The sequence below is a fragment of the Rana temporaria genome, chromosome 4 (assembly GCF_905171775.1).
Source record: "Rana temporaria chromosome 4, aRanTem1.1, whole genome shotgun sequence".
NCBI lineage: Eukaryota > Metazoa > Chordata > Amphibia > Anura > Ranidae > Rana > Rana temporaria.
In genome coordinates, this window is record NC_053492.1 from 183,722,509 (window position 1) to 183,748,556 (window position 26,048).

Genomic DNA, 26,048 nt, shown 5'->3' on the forward strand with positions numbered 1-26,048 from the left:
GGAACATCCAACTTCTTTTGCAATTACCTTTTGAGGCTTTCCCTCCTTATGGAGGATGTCAATGATGTTTTTTTTTTTGCACAACTGTCAGATCAGCAGTCTTTCCCATGATTGTGATTCCTACTGAACCAGACTGAAAGACCATTTAAAGGCTCAGGAACCCTTTGCAGGTGTTATGGCAGAACTCCGCTGTTTTCACACTGGAGCGGATAGGCGTTGACGGTAAAACGCTGCTAGTTTTAGCGGCACTATTCGGCTAACCCAGCTAGCGGCCGATGAAGAGGTTAAATGTGCCCATGTAGCACCGCTGCAGGTGCTTCGGCAGTAGTGCCAATTAATTTCAATGGGCAGGAGTGGTGGAGGAGCAGTATACACTGCTCCAAAGATGCTGTTTGCAGGACTTTTTTTTTAACATCCTGCCAGCGCACCGCCTCAGTGTGAAAGCCCTCTGGGCTTTCACACTGAGACTGCAGGGGAGCCGTTTTACAGGTGCCATTTTTTTTTTAGCCCAAAAGCGCCTGAAAAACACCCCAGTATGAAAGGGGTCTAACTGATAGATTTTATGAGATGAAGGGGAATTTTTTTTTAAAAAAACAATTGGCCTAACATTGCGACCAAAAAAATAAAAAATCGCCATCATTATCGGCCACCGCAATGTCAAAATATCGACATCGGCCAGAGAAAAACCCATATCGGTCGACCTCTGGTTATGGCTTAATTAGCTGATTAGAGTGGGACACTTTGAGCCTAGAATATTGCACCTTTTCACAATATTCTAATTGTCTGAGATTGTGGATTTGGGGTTCTCATGAGCTGTGAGCCATAATCATCACAATTATGACAAATCACGGCTTGAACTATCTTGCTTTGCATGTAATGAGTCTATCTCATATATTAATTTCACCTTTTAAGTTGCATTAGTGAAATAAATAAACTTTTGCACAATATTCGAATTTTTTGAGTTTCACCTGTAAAAGTGAGGATTCCTTGCAGAATGGTCTACAGTACACCTTGGTTATTGTGTACTTCTTCTGGACACGCTGACCCTATGTCCCACTCCTTCACTACTTTGTGAAAAACCCACAGAGTGACAATGCATCCTTTGTACTAGAGCAGGACCTGGTTTTAACATCATTCCCAGTATACAATTCTAGAGTGCAACAAGCAACCTACTTGACAAAAGCAGAGTTTTCTGCATGTTTTCCATCCTTGCAGATTGTGGCCTTAATATAGCCATCTTTGTCCAGGGCTTATAAACACCCTTCCTTTTCTACATCTGTTTCTCAACTGGAGTCGGACCCTGATATACCGGATGCAGAATGGCAATAAGAGGAAGTGGAGGCATTTCCACTATATTTAAGTGGAAGCTTCATGCTAACATTGATAAGCCCATTGCCTTTGTCCACAAAAGCCTTTGCATGACCTGTTTATGAACAGCTAGAATGTGTGCTCGGCAACGATTGGACCACTTCTAAAAAGGTATTTCTTTCTCCCAAAAAATCTTTGCCGATCACTGCAGCCAAGGGTGGGCTATTCCTGCCGTTGCTCCTGCTGCGTCTATTCTAACCGCTTCCGGAACAGCTGTCGCAGTTATACTGCGGTAGGCTGGCCCCCGTGCCCCTAGCGGTCGCTGGGCACCCGTCATTGAAAGACCCTTCTATTGGGGTGGTTAATTCAAGACAGTAGACATAATAAAAATTGGAAGTCCTACTACTAAGTAACTACTAGAACTGCAGTATTTATATACACGGTGTTGCAAGGACTTTCATATAAATCTTTCTGCTGTCAACAGGCTTGCACGGTTTTTGCTGCGATTGTATAGAAACGGAACGCTCTGCCTTTTTTTTTGCATTTAGCATGGATTTGTGACGTGGATATAACCAGTTCTGGGGTAAACTTGTGTACAGGTATACACTTGTGTGCGAGTTTACACCAGCAAGGAATAGACCCCATTATAATGGGCAGCTGTACTCTACAGCCATTGCTCATGGGTGCAGAAATATACCCACAACTTTCACCATAAGCCCATGTTACTGGGGCCCAAGACAGTTAAAGGGACACTAAAAGGTACATGTTTTTTCACCTTAATGCATCCTGACAATACCACACCCCCCCCCCCCCTCGTTTTACTTACCTGAGCCCGTTCACCTGCGGCGCTCGCCACAGACATCCTCTTCGCCGCTCAGCCTGGTCATTGATTGGCTAGAGTGGATAGATTGAAAGCGGCTCATGCTGCTGTCAATCACATTCAATAACGCGGCGGGCCCGAGTGATAGTGAGCGGCTATAGCCGCCGGCTGTATCACGGGAGCACGCCTGCAAGAACTTGCCACCATGCAAGCTCGCTCGCTCGCTCGCATGAAGGTGGAAAGTTCTTGCAGGCAGGACCAGAGACAGCCGCCGAGAGACCCCAGAAGACGTGGATTGGGGACACTCTGTGCAAAACGAGCTGCACAGTGGAGGAAAGTATAACATGTTTGTTATTTTTTATAAACCTTTAACCTAGGCAACACCAATAATAATAATGTAAAGTTTTTCATCTTTACATTTTGGCTTCTATCTACTGTTGGTTTTTTAGAAGATACAATCTACGTTCTAAATATACCAGGTTATTCCACATAGGAAGATATTATTCCACACATTGAGGGAGTGCAAAACACTGTTCTATCAAAGTTGAAAGATAAAAACAATTGCTAGTTATAAAACACACAAAAGACATGAAAACTTGCGCCAGTGCTACACAGATTACAAAAGAACCAAAAAAAACTTTACAGCTTTGAAGCCATTTTTAAAGGTTTAATTTAAAATGTGAACAAGTGTATATGAACCTTAATTTTCATGTAGAAGGACTTAAAAAATAAAGCCAAAATTAGCAAAAAACACACACTTATTTACTTGGGTCAAAACAAAGGGGAAACAAAAAACTTAAAACTGCTGTCGCAAATAAACTTCACATCCAAGGAGAGCTTGAGCTTGGCTGTGGGCGTCTTCAAAAAGTCTGTACAACTTTACCATAGCCTCCCCTTCCTGCATCATAGTCTTCACGGTACTCATCTCTGACCTAAAAAAAAAAAAAAAGAATTAATTAATTGTTTTGATGTTGCATATCATACCCCATACCCTTGTCAGGGTATTGCTGACCATTTTTTGAAAGTACATGCTTCAGGGCCATCAGAGTTCCTCACTTCTGCACTAATGATCAGCAACTCAAAGTGCTGTATAAAATAGACAGGTAAGCATCTAGCGCATTCAAAAGGGAAGAAGATCAGCAGTGCCCGGCTGCATATTTCTTTCATGAAAGGTTTCCTAGCCACCTCAAATGTGGTAAACTTGTGACGTACCTTCTACAATCTAAATATATTTTTGAGAAAAAAAACACAACAGCAGCAAATGCATTTCGGGGGTCAAACAAGCACCTCTTTTATAAAAAAAAAAAAAAAAGAGTGCAATCAATGTTAAAAATGAAGTAAGCAGACCTCAGCAGCCTTGCACATGCACAAGTGTAACATAAATGTATTAAGGAGTTACCAGGTTGAAGCTTCTGCTTACCTTTGAGCTGCCGACGCTATGCAGATTGAGAGGTGTTAAGGCTACAGCCTCTGCCTCCAAATTGCCTAGAAAAGGAAGCACCAGCCAAGTGCAGTATTAAAACAGTTCCTTTAATGGCAGAGCATGCAATCACACTTACAAGAAATAAAAGATAAAAAGGCTCATCTGTGACGTCATGGAGTCCTCCGTCCCAGATCTGTAGGATGCAGAAATGTGAAATTGCAGTGATCTGGCTCGGTCTGAGGGCCAGTTCACACCAGACGCAGTTCTGTACAGTTGTATGCATTTTTTCTGCACTAAAAAATTGATTTTTATGACAGCTTACCTGTAAAATCCGTTTCATGGAGTACACCACAGGACACAGAGCCATTACATAGTGGGTTAAGGGTCACCAGCGGTAATTGGACACTGGCACAACCAATCTAAGAAAGTTCCCCTCCATATAACCCCTCCCATCAGGGAAGTACCTCAGTTTTGTAGCAAGCAATAAGGTTCCCATAAGAAGGGGGGGGACCTCTGTGTCCCGTGGTGTACTCAAAGAAACGGATTTTACAGGTAAGCCGTCATAAAAATCCTGTTTTCTTTACCGTACACCACGGGACACAGAGCCATTACATAATGGGACGTCCCAGAGCAATGCTCAATATGAAGAGTGGGAGACACAGATCAAGCAGGCCGCTTGTGGACTAAACTGCTGCCTGCAGCACACTTCGCCAAAAGGCGGCATCCTCATGTCCTTTCACATCTATTTGATAGAATTTGGAAAATGTGTGGACTGAAGACCAAATTGCAGCTTTACAGATCTGAGTCATCGATGCCTGGTGGTGCACTGCCCATGAAGCACTTATCGCCCTGGTAGAGTGCGCCTTAACAGAAAAAGGAGGAGTCCTGTTCTTTAAACCATAATCTTGAATAATTACTTGTCGAATCCACTTAGAAATGGTGGATTTCGATGCCGCTTGGACCTTCTTGGGTCCATCTGGAAAAATTACCAAAAAATTTGTCTTGCGTATCGGAGCGGTTGCCTGCAGATACACCTTTACTGCTCTCACTAGATCCAGAGTGCAATAATTTTTCCTCCGCTGTCCGCGGATCCGGAAAAAAAGAAGGCAGAACAATGTCCTGATTTAAATGAAAAGCCGACACCACCTTAGGTAAAAAGGCCGGGTGGGGTCATAGTAGAATTTTGTCTTTGTGACAAATTAAATAAGGCTCTTTACAGGAAAGAGCTGCCATTTCAGATATTCTTCTAGCCGAAGAGATAGCAATAAAAAAGGCCAATTTCCTGCTTAAAAGAATAAGCGGAATGTGTCGAATAGGTTCAAAAGGTTGCTTCTGCAACACTGCCAATACCAAATTCAGATCCCATGGGCACAAGGGAGACTTGACTGGCGGATTGATCCGCAGTACCCCCTGAATGAAATTGCCCGAACTAGGGAATGAGATGCCAGAGGTCTTTGAAAGAAGACTGCTAGAGCTGATATTTGACCATTGATGGTACTAAGGGCTAATTTCATATCCACTCCTAACTGGCAAAAAGCAAGAATTCTGCTTATTTAATATTTTTGAGGATTCCATTCTCTGGATTCACACCAGGAAACATATCTATTATAGGGTCTGGAAAGCATAAGTCTGGAGGCTGGCTTTCTAGCATTAATGAGTGTAGAAAGAGCTGGGCCCAAGACCCCTCGTTTTTTTCAAAATGTGGGTCTCAGCAGCCAGACCGTTAAATTTAGCTTCCGTAAGGAAGGATGGAACACTAGACCTTGCGACAGCAGGTCGTTTAGAAGCGGAAGCTTCCAGGGCCTTCTACCACCATCTTTATGATTTCGGCATACCAAGGCCTCCTGGGCCAATTTGGGGCCACTAGGATTACTGGTATTCACTCCTTGATCCTGCGCAGTAGTCTCTGTAAGAGAGGGATCGGAGGGAATGCATAGATCAGTGCGAACTGATTCCAGGGTGTTATTAGAGCATCCGTTCCGTAGGCTAGAGGATCTCTCGTCCTGGACACAAAGTTGTCCACCCTCTTGTTTCCCCTAAAATAAGCCCGGGTCTTATATTAATTCTGGCCACCAAAAACACAGTAGGGCTTATTTTCGGGGTAGGGCTTGCCATGCAATGTGCCAAGTGTTAATAATAACAAAAGTGCTTGAAAACTAACAAAATCCTTGCCACTACATCAATATACAATACAAAATGTGTATGTCTCACTTTCCTAAAGCATTGCTCGACGCTTCCATGACTTGCCTTAGCTGTCTTCCTTGCACTGAGCACTGTAGAAGGGGGTGCCGAGATCCACCGCTGATAGGAGGAGAAGAGAAAGGGAGAGCAGTGAAGATAAACGGCACTTTCCATGACCTGCTCCGAGCAATGTAGAGGGAGGGGGGTCAAGTTCCCTCACTGACAGTCAAGAGAAAAAGAGAGCAGCAATGGTCAGATGAACGGTGCTTTCATTGCCCGCACCGAGCAATGCAGAGGAAGGGGGGTCAAGATCCCCCACTGACAGTCAGAAGAAGAGAGCAGCAGAGATCAGAAGGGCGCTTTCATTGCCGCACCGAGCAATGCAGAGGAAAGGGGGGGTGGAGATCCCCCGCTGGCAGTCAGGAGAAAAGGGGAGAGCAGTGAAGATTAGCTGAGCACGGCTTCCGTGACCCGCTCTGGCAATTCAAATGGAGGAGGGGGTCGAGATCCCCCACTGACAGCCAGAAGAAGAGAAGGGGAGAGCAGCTGGAGATAATATAGCGGCACTAAAAGAAGTTACCCGATTAAAGCAGACCACAGCAAACACACACCTTCCACACTATAGAACACTGCATTAGTGAGGATTCTAGCAGTTTACAACTACTTTAAAACTAGGGCTTATTTTGGGGGTAGGGCTTATATTGCAGCCCTCCCTGAAAATCCTGCTAGGTCTTATTATCGGGGTAGGTCTTATTTTCAGGGAAACACGGTAGTAGGTCTACATCCGGTGTCCCCCATCTCTGGCATATGAAGATATCGGGGTGAAGAGACCACTCTCCTGGTGATAGCTGCTGGCGACTCAGTGTGCTTGCCAGTTTTCTATCCCTGGGATGAAGATTGCAGACAGACAAGGAACCTGCTCTTCTGCCCATATCAGAATTCGATTCACCTCCTGAGCACCCTGACTGTGGGTGCCTCCTTGGTGATTGATGTAAGCTACTGCACAGGGCTAGATATATTGCCCGGATCTCCAATAAGTTGATGGGCAGACTTTCTACGGTCTTGGCCCAGGTTCCCTGGGCTGAGGCTTCTTCGAATACTGCTCCCCAGCACGACAGGCTGGCATCCGTAGACACCACTTTCCAGGTGACTGGGAGAAAGCATATTTTTTTCCGCAAGTTTTCGGTCTTTAGCCACCAGTTGAAACTTTGGCGTACCTGTGGAGACAGGTGCATGGGTAAATCCAGAGCTTGGAGCTTTTTGTTCCAGGCAGTTAGGATATTGCTTTGAAGTAGTCTCGAATGAAACTGGGCGTAAGGGACAGCCTTGAATGAGGCCACCATCTTTCCTAATAGCCTCATGCAAAGGCGAATAGACGGCCCCTTCTTTGTCCTGACTTTGTGGATCAGGTTTTTCAGAGACTATCTTTGGCTCTGGCAGGAATACCCTGCTTTGGGCTGTGTCTATGATCATGCCCAGATACTCTACCCTTCTTTGGGCTTGCAGAGATGATTTTTGTATGTTTACAATCCATCCTAAATGCTCCAGGTATTTTACCGTAGTGAGCATGGCGCGATTTAATCCTGCCACTGATTGATCCATCACAAGTAGATCGTCCAGGTAGGCTGTTACCGCTATGCCGTGTCCTCAGGTTTGCCAACAGAGCACTTTTGTAAATACTCTGGGCGCGGTAGCTACACCAAAGGGCAGGGCCACAAACTGGAGGTGGCGCTGTTCTACCACAAACCTTAGGAGTCTTTGGTGTGCAGGATGGATGGGTACATGTAAATATGCGTCCTTGAGGTCTATGGACTCCATGAATTCTCCACCTTGTAGGGTGGCGACCACGGATCGAATAGTTTCCATTCGGAAATGGCGAATGTTCAGAAATCAATTTAGAGATCTTAGATTCAGGATGGGTCTGACGTCTCCGTTTGGTTTTGGGATCACAAAAAGGTTTAAATAAAAACCTGAACCTTGCTCTTTTGGCTGGCTGAAAAGGCCGTCGCCACTGGCTGAAGGCAGGTCTTCCCAGAACTGGGGAAAGAGAACGTTTTAAACAAGGCCGCTTGTTTTTCTTCTTCTCAGGTAAAAAAGAGTGGTTTTACCACTTGATATCTTCTGGATATATTTTTCCAGGTTGTCCCCAAAGAGGCGTTCGCCATGGAAGGGGAAACTGGGCAAGAGTTTTTTGCATGGAGCCTCTGCTGACCAGTGTTTCAACCAAAGAACTCTGTGCATATGCACTAACTGGAGTGTAAGGCGCGATGCTTGCAGAACAGAATCTCTCATAGCATTCATTGTTGGCTTTAGGTAAATTCTCCCAAAATTTGACCTGCTCTGGAGGCAAATACTTTAGCCCTCGTTTTATCTGTTTGATGACCTGACACATACCGACTGCTGCTACAGCAGGTTGGGTAACTGAACCGACCAAGAGAAATCAGGATTTTAGTAAAGATTCCAATTTCTTTTCAGATGGATCTTTAAACACCTGTGCATTATCCACCAGTCAGGTTCTCATTTATGCAAGAAATAGCTGCATCTACTGACGGTAGGCTCCATTTCTTGGAAAACTTCTCCTCCATAGGATAAAGAATGTCAAACTTTTTAGGAGGTGAGAAACGCTTGTCTGGATGTTGCCAGTCTGCATACATTAGTCCCTCTAGTAACGGGTGCACCGCAAAAGAGCTTGCACTCTGCTGGGCTTTTAATGAACCCAGAGAGGAGACAGGTGATTCAGTTAAGCCTGCAGAAGGTAACTTAAATGCGGAAGCACTGTTCCCACATAACATTGCACCTGCAACTTCAGGATCTGGGATGCAGAGAAAGCCTCCTCCGATACTCCTGATCCATCCGACTCCTCATCCTCTGCAGGTGAAGCATCATCCTCAGATTTTTCTGAAAGGAGGTCTACCACAGAAGGGGAACCGTTTTGCTTTTTCTCCTTTTTTTGAGGATTTAGGGATTAACGTAGCGATTCTCCCTTCTAAATTGTCTAGGGCTACTGCTAAAGTATCTTCGGTGACATACGCCCATGCCTCACCAGAGAACCCGCTATTCCTGATAGCAGCAATGTCTCATCCTGTACAGGTGCATCGGCTACTACCGGTGAGGAAGTTACTGAGCCAGCAGTGCTAGAGCCTTCCGCCTCAAGCGGCTTCTTTTTTGTCCTGGTCATATTGCTTATGCAAAGCCAAGGTACTCCAAAGCATATACTACTGTGCTCAGTTTAGCAATCTACATAAAGTATGCAACTTCAAACACACAGTTTCAATGCCCTAGTGAGTGTCTCTCTTGGTAATGTACCAGCCCAACCACATGGAGTCTCGCGTGTCCCCTGCAATGCTGCTGTAACCTTCAAGGAGAAAGGTCTGCTGGCATCTGTGGTCCTTTAATGGTGTTTAAAAGATTGTGCCATTTTCGTGCGCACGCCCCCGCTCCGATGAAGCGCGCATGTGACCCAGCAATGGCGGCGATCGCGTGGGTACGTTTTTTCCCTCTCTTTCCCTTCCGGCTTTTTAGGGTGAAAACACTTAGCTTTAGTATGGTAACAGTTTGTTTTAAAAGTTGTCCCCCCCCCCCCCCCCCATTACTAACCTCTTGTCGTTACTTCTCTGAGAGGAGGAGGGGAGAGGGAGGAGATGCTGACCAAGCTTTGCAGCAGGGAATGGAGCCTTTAGCCAACATCCACACGTGGTAGTTTGCAACTCTTTACCCCCCTCGGTGGCGGAATTAAAGACATCTAACTAAAAATATAGGAAAGGTCCTTAAAAATCTTTTAGGACCCTAACCTCTTACCTTATCCACGCTGCAGGTTTTCTGCCAAGATCAGACAGTACCAATCTTCGCCCCTCATGACAGGCAGTGTGTGCCAACCTTCCTATTTAAAGGATACCTCTCCCCTGGGCCTTGTAAAAGACTGACCAGGACTTTTAGCGAAGTAGCGAAAGTGCTGGACCTCAGAGCCCAGTGCTCCAAAAGAGACATTACAGGCGACGCCTCGTGCATGAGGCCCGGATCTCATCCAGTTTTGACCTACTTTAGGCGTCTTGGGTGGGTCCGGAAGCATAGCTCTTTTACCCCCAGAGGGTCTTCTTTGGCAGAGCTTTCCTTTTAGCATCCTATCGCATCCAACACTTTTAGACACTGGTGAAAAAAACTGGAGGTACTTCCCTCATGGGAGGGGTACTGTCTTAGATTGGTTGCGCCATTGTCCAATCACCGCTGGTGACCGCTGGTGACCCTTAACCCACTCTGTGTCCCGTGGTGTACAATAAAGAAAATGCATTCACAGTATTTTCCATGTATTCCAATGGCTCTAGTTCACACCATGCAGTCAGTTTCCAGTGCAGAAACTGACTGCATGGTGTGAACTAGAGCCATTGTAATACATGGAAAACACTGTGCATGCATTTTGTGAAGAAAAAAAGCACACGCAAGTCTGGTGTGAACTGGCCCTAAAGCCTGTTCTGTGGCCATCAGGAGGAGGCTTGGTCCGGCGTGGAGCGCACGTGACGTCACGGGTCACGCGATTACTTCCGAGAACACTTTCAGGGGAGGGTTACCATAGAGGACAAGGGGCTACGCACTCCTTCTATTGGCCGCAGGTGCGTAGCAAAATCAGCCCCTTGCCCTCTATGGTAACCCTCCCCCGGAAGTGTTCTCGGAAGTAGTCACGTGACCTGTGACGTCACGTGCGCTCCACGCCGGACCAAGCCTCCTCCTGACGGCCACAGGACAGGCTTCAAACCAAGCCAGAACACACTGCAATTTCACATCTCTGCATCCTACAGATCCAGAATTGAGGACTCCATGACTTTACAGAAGAGCCTTTTTATCTTTTATTTCTTGTAAGTGTGATTGCATGCTCTGCCATTAAAGGAACCGTTTTAATACTGCACTTAGGTGGCTCTTCCTTTTCTTGTCTACTACAGAGCCAGCTCTCTGAGGACAGCAGCCACTACTGAACAGCCATATTATTGCTTCTTAACCTTTTAACTGGACTGATTATTATATCCCAACTTACATGTTCATTTATGTATTTGCGCTGACATTTACCTTTACCTTTGTACATCTCAAAATTGCCACATCAATGGTGGACAAGAACACAAAGCACACGCCACATTACACTTGTAAGGGGCAGGTAAAACACCCATAGCATCCAACACTCAAAGACATGACCTCCTCCTAAGTATACCCCACACTGTGCCTCCCCCCACACAGTATGGGTATAGTAAAGATCAACCAACCTAACTTGGAGCCATCTGCTAGATCATAGCAGTTGTCATGGCAGAATCAGACCACATGGTAATGCATTGTTGACTGGATAAAATCTGTTGTAATACTCCCAGGAAAATACAGGTATGCCTACTGCTCCATTGCCCACTGGCCTGCGCTCCCTACCTCTCTGGTGTCTGAATGCCCGCACCAGGGTATACACACACACCCACCATATTGCCATCTATTCAGGGCCACATTCTATCCTGACCCATGCTTCACCTGCCATAGCAGACATGAGTCACCTACCTGGAACTCTAGATGCCTCTGCTCCAACCTTGCTAATACACAAGGACAGGTCTGCTGTTAGAAATCATTAGAGTCCCCATACAGCCAACCTGACGGGGCCCCCAAAAACATACAATAATGCAGCTTTGTCTGTGAAAAAGGTCTTCTACAGCTGCTCATATGGAATACTGTGTAGCCCAATCAGAAGCCCCCTAAAATGTTTCAGATTCTGGGCTTAGTTCTAGAATAGAAGCACCAGCTATCTGTGAAAACCAGGACTTCCATATGAACGCCTGTAGAAGATCTCTGCTTTCAAAAACAGCTTGCGATTCCAGTGCTAAATCGAGCAGGGGCCACAGAAACTGTTGAAGGTAAACTAGCCATTTGAAATGGCACTGGGATGGCTCTGGAATTAATGGCCACTCTCCTTATACCATTTTAAAACTATTCCGGGGACTCAAGCCTCATACACATCGAGGCAAAAAAAAATGCTGGACATAAGAATTCTTGCCCTTAACGTGGTTGTAAACCCTTCACAACCACTTTATGCTACAGGTAAGCCATAAGGCTTACCTGTAGCTACCCAGGATACCCCCTGCATGTGCTAAAGTCATCGGCACATGCGCACTAAAGCTAACTGAAGCAATGGCACGTATGTGCCGTTGCTTCAGTCCGTGTGCCATTACCGGTGGCTCCTGCACGCGAGTGACGTCATCGCGGCTCCAGCCAATCACAGCGCTGGAGCCACAATACTCGGAAGTAACCCCCGGGAGAGATGTCGCCGGCCGGAGGGAGGAACAAGGACCACTGCGGGAGGCTTCAATCTAAGGTAAGCAATTCATAATGAGCTAGTATGCTATGCATACTAGCGCATTATGCCTTTGTATTGCAGGGTTTTACTTTGTATTTTTTTCATAGGGTTTACAACCACTTTAAAGGAGCTGCAGGGCCACCATGTACAGCATATGATGCTGTGTTGGCTAAATAAACATGTCAAGATTAACAGGTGTGTGCAATTTTTAAAACGGACCCAAACTATGGTATCTTAAATTGTCCATAGGCAAAACTTTAAAAGCCTTTACATGTTAGCCGTTGAACAAATCTGGTGCTAGAGTTAATGTTTTTTCCTTTTCAACTTTATTGCTATCACAAGGCATGAATAACATCCCTTGTGATAGCAGGGGCAGTTGCAGGTCCTCTTTATGGAAAGATCAGTGATCTATTAGACCCCTGATCCCTCCCCTGCTGTCCAAAGTAGCAGATAAAACATATTGGTTTAATTGGCTGCTTTCCTGGCTAATACCAGCCAGGTAAACACAGAACTGAAATCGTAAGTGATGTAATCCCGGTAGCCTCTGGCTTCATTGGTAACAGAGGAGAGGGAGAAACTAAAGTTACTCTCTATGCTACCAAACTGACCAATAACAGTGAGAGAGCCTGAGAAAACAGGGGCGGGCTGTGGGTGAAGAGAACAGCAGTGATAATTTTAGCTGCACAAAAACCATCAGGGCCATGGTATACTGTATATTATTACTCTTCCACAGCTTTCCAGTATAAAAGGGGGAGCCGGTGGGGGGTGGTAAAAACACAAGTGCAAATTAGGCTAAGGCCCTTAAGGCACCTTTCACATGATTGGTCTGATCGGGTCTGCCTCTCAGTTTTACAGGGGCCCAAGGATGTATTCCACGATCCTTCAATGATCATTATTGCCATGATAATCACACAATACAGGTGTGGCTCAAAGCACCTGTACCTGCTGTATAATTCACCACAAGCAACAGCCAGGCCCTGGCATGGAGGCGCGGTGGTATCCCCTTAGCAGCTCTGCCCAGGGAGGTGAAGCATGAATCTGCTTTAGCCGTGCATATCTCCCTCCAAATGATTTGGAGACACCAGCGGCCATGATCTATCCTTACCAATTCAAAGTATACATCAGGGGCTCAGAACCGGGTCAAATTTAAGGAAAGGGCTCCACTATAGATAGTTGTTTCTCCTCTGGCTGAAAAGGGACCTTTGGGGAAAACGAATACCAACAAAAGCAGCCTAGAAAGCACCAGACATGCAACCCCTTCCAAGTTCACTGTTCCTGGAGATGAAGGATCATATAACAGGAGGCCCATGCAACTAGCTTAAAGGCCTGGGGAAAAACAAATAATTTTGATGTACCAGTTAGGGCCGAGAAAACAAATACCGAGAACACTAGGCAATTATGCTCTTTTCATTGATTTTGGTGATGAGCTTCCCTTTTTAGGTAGGCGGAACATCTTTCACGTGCTGTACTAGAAGACATTTTGTAAAATTATATGTACAAGACGTGACAATAAAAATAGGATTTTTGTACTCACCGTAAAATCCATTTCTCTGAGTTCATGGACGGACACAGCAGCAATTGACCTTAGGGCATTATCCTCCTTTCTAGAAAATTGACTAGGCAGAAAAACAGCATGTCAAGTGTTAAACACTCCACACAGTACAGCACCTCCCAGGGGGCGGTTCCCCCGGGTACATCCCCATTCTCTGCTCTGCAGCCTCAGTTCGTAAACAAGCAGTACAAACAAAGGAGGGGGTGGGTGCTGTGTCCGTCCATGAACTCAGAAATTGATTTTACGGGGAGTACAAAAATCCTATTTTCTCTTCCGTTCATGGACGGTCACAGCAGCAATTGACCTTAGAGACGTCCCCAAGCAGTGCCAAAAAATCGAGGGGTGGGAAAACACAGCAAACCAACTTCACGCCAAACAAACCAGAGCTCCTCAATGGAGGAACTTCAACCTTAAACAGCCGCCTGCAAAACCTTGCGGCCGAAGGAGGCATCCGAAGATTCACTCACATCCACCTTGTAAAACTTTGAGAAGGTGTGGACTGACGACCAGGTCGCTGCCTTACACACCTGTAAAACAGACGCTTGATGGCGGAAAGCCCAAGAGGCCCCTTTAGGGTATAGGCCTGAAGCTCGACCTGCCTGATCCACCTAGAAATGGTGGCCGACAAGACCGCCAGACCCTTCTTAGAACCAGTCACCAACACGAACAGTGAATCCGACCTCCAAAACGGAGCCGTAGCAGACAGGTACACCCATAAGGCTCGAACCACGTCCAAGGAATGCAACGCAGCCTCTTTTGGGTTCGCCGGCTGAGGACACAAGGATGGGAGAACAATGCCCTTAGTAATGTGAAAGGCCGAAACAACCTTAGGAAGGAACGACGGCTGCGGCCGCAGCACCACCTTATCCCTGTGGATGACCAAGCAAGGAGCCTTGCAAGACAAGGCCGCCAATTCAGACACCTGTCTGACCGATGTAATTGCCACCAGAAAAAAACACCTTCTGGGAAAGAGTCAATAAAGGGATCTCCCTAATGCTTTCAAACGGAGGCTTTTGAAGCACCGAGAGGACCAAATTCAAGTCCCATGGAGGCAGTGGAGGACGCACAGGAGGGGCCACATGCCGAACCCCCTGCACAAACGTACGCACCAGAAAGTGCGCCGCCAAGGGTCACTGAAAGAAAACAGCATAAGGCCAAAATCGGACCCTTAATCGTACTTAAGGCGAGAGCCCAATTCACTCCACGCTGCAAGAACAGCAGAATCCGTGACATCACTTACGCACGGGGGTGGCAATTCATCTCCTCACACAGAGATGTAAGCCTTCCACATACGATGGTAAATCTTCAGGGAAGTAGACTTCCGTGCCCGCAGCATTGTAGAGATTACCGAATCCGACAGACCCGGTCCCTCAGTACCTGGCTCTCAATAGCCACGCCATTAAAGCCAACGACTGTAAAGCAGGATGAAAGATAGGACCCTACAACAGAAGATCCTCTCGCAGTGGCAGGCGCAACGGAACATCTGCCACCAGACCTGCGTACCAGGGACAGTGAGGCCAATCCGGAGCAATTAGGATTGTTGGTACCCCCTCAGCTTCCACTCTGCGTAGCAGACGAGGAAGAAGCTTCAGAGGAGGAAAGGCGTAGATTAGGCGATGGTAACCCCACAGCGCCACCAACGCGTGTGACGCATGCGCTCACGGGTCTCTTGACCTGGCCACGAACCGTGACACCTTCCGATTGAGTCGGAACGCCAGAAGATCCACATCTGGAGTGCCCCATTTCAGACAGAGACTCTGAAACGCATTCGGTTGTAGCGACCATTCTCTTTGGTCTAGCGATTGACGACTTAGGTAGTCCGCCTGCCAGTTCTGTACGCCTGGAATGTAAATGGCCGAAAGAGCCGGAACGTCCTTTTCTGCTCACCGGAGGATGTGAGCGACTTCCGCCGCTGCAGCCGAGCTCCGTGTGCCCCCTTGATGATTGACATAAGCCACAGCCGTGGCGTTGTCCGACTGAATCATGACCGGGCGGCCCTGCAGTCTCAGAGACCACTTGGAAAAGGCAGTCTGATCACCCGGAGTTCCAGGACATTGATGGGAAGAGTCTCGCCTGTCAAAGTCCAGCGCCCCTGGGCTGACTGAACACCCCAAACTCCCCCCCCCAGCCGGAGAGACTGGCATCCGTCGTGAGACGTCAGCCACCACACTAGGGCGGACCTGTCGAAGGGAGCTTGTCCCAACGCGACAGAATTTCTCTCTGTAACACACGTGTGATATTGAGCATACGGAACCGCCTCGAAGGAGGCCACCATCAGACCCAGAACTCGCATGCAAAAGCGAAGCGACGACCACTTCTGGGTCGCCAACCGCCTCACCGCAGTTTGCAGTGTCTGTAGTTTCTCCGTGGGAAGAAAAACTCTCGCCTCCGAGGAATCCAGGACCAACCCCAGGTATTCCAGGCGCTGAGACGGTACCAACACCGACTTCTGAACATTTAGCAGCCAACCAAATTCCCGGTCTGGCAGGTGATAGACACATCCACCTCTAACTCTGAGCTTGAAGAAGCTCTCAGGAGAAGGTCGTCCAGGTATCCTACAATAGCGATCCCGCGCTGCCTTGGTGAAAACCCTTGGCGCCGAAGCCAGGCCGAAAGGGAGGGCCACAAATTGAAAGTGGTCCTCCCCGACCGCAAAGCGCAGAATCTCTAATGCTTTGCGCATATGCAAGTACGCGTCCTTGATATCCAAGGACGCCAGGAAATCCCCTTGGAGTGCCGCTATTACAGAGCGAACCGACTCCATTCTGAACTTCTGCACCTTGACAAAAAACAGTTGAGGGCCTTGAGATCCAGGATTGGGCGGACCCCTTCCTTCTTGGGGACTACAAACAGATTGGAGAAAAACCTATGAAACCGTTCCAGTAAAGGAACCAGCACGATCACCCCCCTGACCAGCAGATCCTGAACAGCCCCAAACAGGGCCTCCCGACGACCCGGAGGAAGCTGGAGGTTGGAAGGAAAAAAAAAACATCTGTTTGGCGGACAAGAGAGAAACTATCTTGTACCCCAAGGAAACTACTTCGCAAACCCAGCGGTCGAAAAGAGACATCCACCGAGCCACGAATTCGCAAAGTCGCCCCCCCACCCAAGAGACGGGCGGGGGCAGACCTTCATGCGGAAGCAGGTTCGTCCGCAAGGCTTGTGGAACCGCCCTGGAAACTTAGCTGCCGCACCGGGCGGACGAAAAAAAAACACTTGGGGGTGGTAAAGGAGGGCCCCTGCCTATGGCGAGGCTCCTTACCCTTACCAGATTGTGGGAGCCGAGTGCCCTTACCTCTTATCTTTTATGATGTCATCTAGAGAAGAACCAAAAAGCCTTTCACCGTTAAAGGGTAAGTCCACCAAGGCCTTCTTAGAAGACTGGTCCGCAGACCAACACTTCAGCCAGACAAGGCGGCGCAACACCACTGTGTAGGCTGAGGCCCTGGAGAGCAAGGGAAGCGTATCCAGGGCTGACTCACAAGACACATTTTAGGCCCTGCACCAACTGGTCGGCCAGCGCCACACAGTCCGGAGGGGTTTGATGCTCCTCCAACGCCTGAAGCAACAACTTTGCCCGTTCAGTAAGTGTCTGACACTAGAGCCCCGGCCAAGACCAGTCTCACCGCCGACCCCACCACTGTAAACATGGAGCGGGCCACAGCCTCAGCTCTCCTATCTGCGGGGTCCTTGAAAGCAGGAGCCCCTTCCACAGGCAACGTGGTCGCCTTGTTCAGTCTGGACACAGGGGGGGTCCACTGACGGAGGAGAAGTCCACTTTTTCAGGAAGTCCTCCTCAAAAGGAGAACGGACCGCAAAACATTTTGGAACAGCAAAAACCTTTTGCGGCCGATCCCATTCCTTGTACAAATTTTTTTTCAGATAAGGAACACAGGGAAACACTTTCGCAGTGCGGGCCGGCTTGCGGAACCCAAAAGAGACGGACATCTCTGATGTCTCCGCCGAATCCTCAATTTTCTGAGTATCCCGCACCGCAGTGATAAGAGCTCCCACTAGCGCCCTATCATGCGCTGACCCTGATGCAGAGTCATCCTCACTGTCCGTGTGGACTAGGCCTGCATCCTCTGACACCTCAAAACCAGGGCCGGGAGCAGTAGCTGGGCCCGATTCCGTGTCAGAGGCATCCCTAGAAGAAGGCGGGGGAAAGGGGCGCTTTTTACCATCCCCCTCTGGCCACGCTCCGCTTCAATCCTGGCAACAAATACCTCTATCTATTACCTCTGCCGTCATAGCATCCCCAGAGGCCGCAGGTAAAGGGGCACGTAGGGTTAACTCTGGCATGTCTGGGGGAGAAGCATCCGGTTCGGACGCCATGCTGACCCACCCTTTTGCCACCCTTGGAGTGCAAGGCAAGACCCACAGGCCACCCTCCCGGCCGCAGCAGAGAACAGGGGACCCCCCAGAGGACTCACCACCCGACCAGGCCTGTATGCTGCTGTCTGCCCCAGAGCGCTGCTTCGTGCTGTGTCGTCCCTCAGGAAGTGTGCTGGAGCCATTTGCGCTGTTATTTTAGCCACTAGGCAAAAACCCCTTCCAAAATGGCCGCCGACATGCAAAAAGAGCATGTGGGCTACAAGAAAATGGCCACCGACTCATATAAAGGCACCCGGCGCGGCCAAAATGGCGGCCGCAATTGCACAGTAAAACACACATACAGCGACACAGTGAAAACACCCGGGACCCCCGGCCAGGCCCCCCCACACACACGGCAGCAAAACAGCACCCCCGATAGCAGACACAGCCCCAGGATGGAGCCCCCCAGGCGGACCCCCCCCATCTCACGTCCAACCACCCAGAACGTGGGGAAGGAGGGAGAGAGGAAAGCAGAGTGGACCCCCGATCGACCTCCCTAGGAATGCACCAGCCGCACCACCCTGCCAAAGCAAGGGGACTGCTACTTACCCGTCCTGCGACCACCGGCTGGAGGCAATCACGGACAGAACCAACATCTGCGCAGTTACGGTATGGCTGTCGGCCCGGCACACTGTGACACGGACATAGAGCCCGGTCATGCAAAATGAAGGAAAAACGTTCTGGACAGCCAAAAATAAATTGCTTTTATTTTAAAATAAAAAAAAAAAACACACAAAAAGCATGCCACAACAGACGGTGTAAAAAGCTGACGTGTTTCACACCAAACTTTAGTGCTTATTCATAGCTTAGTAAGCTATGAATAAGCACTAAAGTTTTGTGTGAAACGCATCAGCTTTTTACCCAGTCTGCTGTGGCATGCTTTTTGTGTGTTTTTTTATTTTAAAATAAAAGCAATTTATTTTTGGAGTGCGGCTGTCCAGAACGTTGTTCCTTCATTTTGCATCATTCCATGCCACCCCTGGAGCAATGGGGCATGTCGTGGACGGCCCAGCGCGTAGCTAAAGGCCGGCACACGCTCGATGGCCAAACTTGGGGGGACTACAGGGATCGAGGATCCAGCCTGTCACCCAGTCGGCAGTTGATTGTAGATCTCAGGATCCAAAAATGCAGGAAAACAAAAAAGAAAAGCAAGAAAATTGCAAAAAAATCCTAAGAGCACATGGGCCCAGAGGAGCCATGTCATTCTCTTTGCAAGGCATAAAAAAACGGAGGCTGCAGAGCAGAGAATGGGGGATGTACCCGGGGGAACCGCCCCCTGGGAGGTGCTGTACTGTGTGGAGTGTTTAACACTTGACATTCTGTTTTTCTGCCTAGTCAATCTCCTAGAAAATACCCCAAGGTCAATTGCTGCTGTGTCTGTCCATTAACGGAAGAGAAACAGGCATTTGCCTATTTGTACTTTGTTGAATGTCCGATTGGTTTTAGCATTTGCTTACAAGGTGAAGCTTGGGGCTGGGCGCCGTGGAAATGTACGTATTTAAATACTGTATAAGCCGAGTTTTTCAGCACTTTTTTGTGCTGAAAAAGCCTTCCTCGGCTTATACTCAAGTCAGGTTTCCTCTACCGCAGTGTCAGTCTTGATGCGGAGGGAAAGAAACCTGATTACGCTGTACATTGTCCCCCCGATTCACAGAGGCGCCGTGTGTATAGGAAGTCCACGCCGTCCCGTCTCCTTCTCGTCCGTTCGTGACGAGGAGGCGGCGGCGGAGCTATGTTACAATAGACGGCGCGGACAGCATGATGTAGTCTCACTGCCCGGCCACAGGAATGTTTGCAGGCGTCGGAGTTCAGGGTGAGTGGCCCGGAGTTCAGAACTGGACACAGAAGGGCATCATTCATACCTCTCTGGCAGATGGACAACTTTGACAAAAGCAGGGCCCATTATATCCTGCCCAAGTACCTGTAAACATGAGTCTTGAGCAAATTTCACAGGCCATGTAAATCTTTACACATATGCAAGGGGGAAATGGAAGGTAGGGCGCTGGAATGTACCTCCATAGCATCTCTTGCTGTCCCTTTTTTCTTGCAGAGTTTGTTATTTTTATGGCAGGAGCTGTGACTTCACTTGTTTTTTCAGTAAATTCCATCATGGACATGGCTGTAGTTTGTGTACTTTGGTAATGGTACATACTGCCCTATCTTGAAAAATTAAAAGCCATGATGGAAGAATGCTTTATCTTTTTTAATGAAAAGGTGGTTTCAAGTAAAACTACAGAAATTGGGAAAACATGGACGGGGCGGACTTCCTATACACACAGCCCTGCTGTGAATCAGAGGACAATGTACTGAGTAATATGGGTATCCTTCCTTCCTCATCAAGACTGACACGGCGGATAAGGTATAGTGAGGCCGCTTATGGGCACAGTTAGGCTACTCACCCTAGGCTTATACTCGTCAATAATTTTTCCCAGTTTTTTGTGTTAAAATTATGTGCCTCGGCTTATACTCGAGTATATACGGTATATTCTTTACAAGCAGTAAATGAGCTTTAAAGGCCAAGTTCACCTTCGTCGTCGTCCCCCTTTTTTTTTCTAAATTCCAGCTCCCCTATGTACCAATATAGCATTATTGTACTAATTTTGCAAAAATAAAAACGGCTTTCCATTAATTCTACACACGCTTACCTCACTCTTTTCATAGCCGTTTAAGCACACTGCTTGATTACTTCTGCCTTACTTCCTGGATAGACTTTAGGTCATTACACAGGAAGGAGTTGACCAGCTGAGGGTAGATGATGCAGGGTGTGCTAATGAGATCAGCTGGTCAACTCCTTCCTATGTCATGACTGGTGTCCCTGCTGAACGGACGTGCGTGTGAAGAGCTCCTGCCACCCAGGATACATCCACGGTTTCCGCGATTTCTCTTCCCAAGCAGGCGTTGCCTGGCTGTCTACTGCTCCCCATAGAGCCGTATCTCCCCCAGCCCACCAGCATGCCGCCCAAAGCCGCCATCTGGGCGTCTCTCTTGATCTGCAGCTGCCGGCAGGATAGACCGCGGATGCGGCCTAGCTCAGGCCATCCGGCAATATTTTCCACATCTTCTCTCCCTCCTGCGGGGCAGCCTTGCTGTCTCCCCTTTGGAGCTCCCCCCAGCCTATCAGCGGGCCGCCCGAAGCCACAACTGCAGCTGCCTGTTTAGGACAGACCGGGGGTCTGGCCTAGCTCCAGCCGCAGCGGCCATCTTGGTCCATCCAGCCTCAGCACCTTCTCCCGCCCGACAAAACGGCAGGACTTGACCCGCTCACCGGCCGACTGCCTGTAGCCCCCACTGGGTCACTCATAATCGTCAGCCTGAAGGCCGAACTATGGATCTGGCTTGGTAAGTAGTGGCCATCTTGGTACACCCTAGGTGAAACACCCTAGTGTCCAGCAGTGTACCAACACCTTTGCAGCCACTGTGCTATATGCTGGGTGTTTGGTGTGCTCTTGTACCTTTAAGAAGGGGTGGCTCCCCTTCAGTCCACCTGCCCCTATCTATCCATTAAAATGCATGTGCCTCCACTGTGGGGACACTCATTGTTTAGAGTTAGGACCACAGATATTACAGGGTGCCTTGGCGCGGCTCTGTGGCTCACGCATGCGTTTGCAAATGCGTGCGGACTAGACCCCTGTTTTTAACGCATAGTGTTAGACAGGTTAATTGGTTGTCTGCTAGCTGGTCGGTAAGTAGGCTTGGTTTTTCCCTGGGCATTCCCCAGGTTTTTGTTGTTATCTTGGTACACCCGGGTGCTTTCTCTACCAGTACTCTGACATCCAAAAAAACTCTATTGTTTAACTTTTTTCCCCAACTTTCTACTGAAATCTCCTCCCCGAAGTACCGGGCTGCAACACAAATCACCACTACTTCAATTATCTTTTTTAGTCTTAAAAAAATCCTCCTCCTTTCATCACTCAAAACACAGATTGACTCTTTATCACAGAAAGCTGGCGAACACCTGACTAACACCATCCTAGCAGAATTAGTGCCTGAGAACTACTGCATCCTAACTGAGCATAGAGTAGGGCAGTGATCTACAAATCTAACCTCTCTCACCAAACAAACTCTACAGAGCTCATTGCCTTTTATGGAAACACTCACTCTGCAACCTCAAACACCTCCAGGACACCGTCCACATACTGCTATGCTACAGAACACCAGGACCAAAGACACACCTCCTCACACCTTTCACCAAATTCATTTCTACATACACCTTGAAAACCAAAAACCTCCTGTTACTCTGGGACTTCAACCTCTGGGTTAACTCCTCCCAGGACCCCATTGCCACCGCCTGCATCAACCAACTGGAAGCACTAGGTCTGCAGCAACTGATAAATGCTCCCACGCATGTTTCGGGTCACACCCTCTACCTCATCTTCAAACAAAATATGGACATCAACACACCATTACCATGGACGGACCACCACGCCATCAAATTTAAAATAACTACCAACACCATCTACCAAAAACCAACGCACTAGACAAGATCACAGTAGAAACTACTCGCAACTCTTCAAAACCACACTATCCAACAAAATAGCGATGCCAAGTCAAAACCACTCAACTGCAGAAACACTCAACTCCCTTAACAAAGCATTACTACAGACAGCAGACACAATTGCACCAAGTCACAGAGCACTCATGCGCAAAAACAATTTGGGCTGGTTCAATGATGCTCTTACTAGAGCTGCACAATTGTTAAAAAAAAATCGTGATCTCGATTCAACTGCCACCCCCCGACGATCTCCAATGCAGAGTTTGCTGATTCTTTTATAACAAGTGGAGAGACTATCTGCTCACTCAGCGGTCAAAAGAAAATATCCTGCCAAGTTTTAACAGGAAACATTGTAAATAATGCTTCCTTCTTAGAGCAAAACTGTGTGCAAATGCAGGAAAAAGGCCAAATCTTTTTCTGACACTTTTTTCTTAAAGCGGAGGTTCACCCTAAATTTTTAACTTTCCCCGAATTAAACCACTACCCATCGACAATACATAATCCGTTTTGTTTTTTTTAATCGCCATCTTTACCTTTGTAATCCAGCATTTCTCTTCTGTCAATCAGTGTATCCCCACGGGAGTGGGCGTGTATTACATTTTCCCCCGACAAGCGCTATGTCTCTTGGTAGTGAGTGATGAGAATCCCAGGAGACACGCTGTGCTGTAATCCCGCGGGTCACGTGATTCGGCAACTGTGCAGGGTTGACGCAACGCTCGCCATCAACACTGCACATGATAGAGCGGTGAATGCTGGGACCGTATCCCGGAAGGACATCCTGCTGGGCTTCACAGTGCCCACAATAACGATGGAAACGTCCATCTATGGATTTTATAAAATCTCCTTTTCGGGACAAAACAAATGCTGCGGGCTATAAGATTGGGACACACGAGTGGCTAAGACACACAGGTAAGAGCGGCAGAAGGATTAAAAAATAAAAATAAAAAAAAAACACACACACACGAAAACCCGCGCTTTAAGTTAAAATCAATATTTTCTGCTAGAAAATTACTTGGAACCCCCAAACATTATACAGGGTGGGCCATTTATATGGATACACCTTAATAAAATGGGAGTGGTTGGTGATATTAACTTCCTGTTTGTGGCACATTAGTATATGTGAGGGGGGGAAACTTTTCAAGATGGGTGGTGACCATGGTGGCCATTTTGAATCCAACTTTTGTTTTTTCAATAGGAAGAGGGTCATGTGACACATCAAACTTATTCTGAATTTCACAAGAAAAACAAACAATGGTGTGCTTGGTTTTAATGTAACTTTATTCTTTCATGAGTTATTTACAAGTTTCTCTTTGTTTACAACCATTGACATGTCGCCGAGGTTAACACGTGCGGAGCGGATAGAAATTGTTTTAATGTCTGGTGAACGCAGTAACCGGGTCATTGCAGCAGATTTCAATGCAAGACAGCCTACGAGACCACCCATCTCCCATGCTACAGTTAGAAAACTGCTTGCTAAGTGTTCAGTGTTGGATTTGCCAAAATGTGGACGCATAAAATCTGTCACTAATGAAGAAACATCAGTGGCTGTCCTAGCTTCATTTAGCAAGAGCCCACAGCGTAGCACTCGCTGCATGTCACTGGAGAGCACATTGAACACATTTTATAAGTGGTCAGAAACTTGTAAATAACTCATGAAAGAATAAAGTTACGTTAAAACCAAGCACACCATTGTTTTTCTTGTGAAATTCCAAATAAGTTTGATGTGTCACATGACCCTCTTCCTATTGAGGAAACAAAAGTTGGATTCAAAATGGCCGACTTCAAAATGGCCACCACCCATCTTGAAAAGTTTCCCCCCTCACATATAATAATGTGCCACAAACAGGAAGTTAATATCACCAACCACTCCCATTTTATTAAGGTGTATCCATATAAATGGCCCACCCTGTATATATTTTAGCAGAGACCCTAGGGAATAAAATGGCAATTGCTGCAATATTTTATGTCGCACTGTATTTGCCCAGCGGTCTTTCAAACGCAATTGTTGGGGAAAAAATACACTTCAATGAATAAAAAAATAAAATGAAAGTAAAGTTAGCCCAATTTTTTTTTGTTTTAATGTGAAAGATGATGTAATGCTGCGAAAATCGTGAGAGAATCGTGATCTATCTTCTAAGCAAAAAAATTGTGATTCACATTTTAGCCAGAGTCGTGCAACTCTAGCTCTTACATTTCCGAAACAAGAATGCAGAAGAGCTGAAGGAGCCTGGAGAAGGAATTCAACAAAGGAAAACCACACAAACTACAAATTACTTATCAAGAAATACCACAAAGCAATCTTCAAAAGCAAAAAAAGAACACTTCAACATCATCTCAAAAGCCATACACCGTCCCTGCGAACTTTTCAAACGAGCCTCTCAGACTATGAACCCCACCTGTCTAGAGCTTCCAGCAAACGAAACACAAGAATTCTGCAATGAGCCATCTGATTTTTTTATTGACAAAATAAAACATTCAGTAAATAAAATTCAGCAGAAAAAAACAAAAAAAAAAATAATTAATCAATCTCACTCGGCAAGAGCAAGAAGAAAAAACAAAAACATAAATACTCTACAATCAACAAAATTTACTCTGGTCCCAATCACCATCGACACCACCAAAATCATCATCAGAAGTCTCCGAGACAACACATCACCAAATGACATTTCTACAAAACTTCTGAAAGAACATACCGACATCTTGGCACCCACCATAACACATCCCATAAATCAGGCATATGCAATTAGCGGACCTCCAGCTGTTGTAAAACTACAAGTCCCATCATGCCTCTGCCTCTGGGTGTCATGCTTGTGGCTGTCAGAATCTTGCAATGCCTCATGGGACTTGTAGTTCTGCAACAGCTGGAGGTCCGCTAATTGCATATCCCTGCCATAAATCAATCATTCAAAGAAGGTATTGTTCCGATCTCCCTCAAGCAAGGCATAATCAAACCCCTCCTAAAGAAACCAAACCTCAACCCCAAAAGACCCAAACTACCGCAGACCAGTAACAAGCCTTAACACCATCTCCAAGATCATTGAGAAAGCAGTAGTACAACAGCTACAACTCCATTTGGACACCTACAAACTCTTGGATCCACTACAATCTGGTTTCCGCCCAGGCCACGGGACAGAAACTGCACTTCTCAAAATCTTGAATGACGGAGAATCATGTCTCCTGGTGCTGCGGACCTCAGCGCAGCTTTTGACACAGACCACAAAACTCTGCTCAACCGTCTCACAGAAGTAGCCGGAGTCGCAGACTCGGATCTACCCCGGTTCGCATCCTTCCTAGAGAATCGATCCCAGACAGTGAAACTAGGAGCTTTCACTTCAGAAGCACGTAGAATTACATGCAGAGTCCCTCAAGGATCACCCCTGTCACCCGTGCTCTTCAACATCTACCTCCACCCACTCCTTAAAATCATCAGCAAACAGGACCTGCTCTACCCTGATGACACTCAACTTTACCTTCGCATCACCAAAAAAAAAAAAAAAGAAGACCTATACCACGCACTAGAAAACTGCCTCTCATTGATCAATGATTGAATGACGGAGAGCTCCCTCAACTTAATGGATCCAA

General features: G+C 47.2%; 1 protein-coding gene across 1 annotated transcript in view; it reads right to left on the bottom strand.

Moving 5' to 3' along the window:
• Positions 1–2,774: 2,774 nt before the first annotated feature.
• The window catches only part of NCBP2 (nuclear cap binding protein subunit 2), a gene marked incomplete at its 5' end in the record, with an annotated part of 36,932 nt that continues 13,658 nt past the window's right edge, over positions 2,775–26,048 (bottom strand). The window contains one exon of the mRNA XM_040347721.1: positions 2,775–3,060. Within this exon, the coding sequence (XP_040203655.1) occupies positions 2,989–3,060 (72 nt within the window). The remainder of the gene's footprint in view (positions 3,061–26,048) is intronic.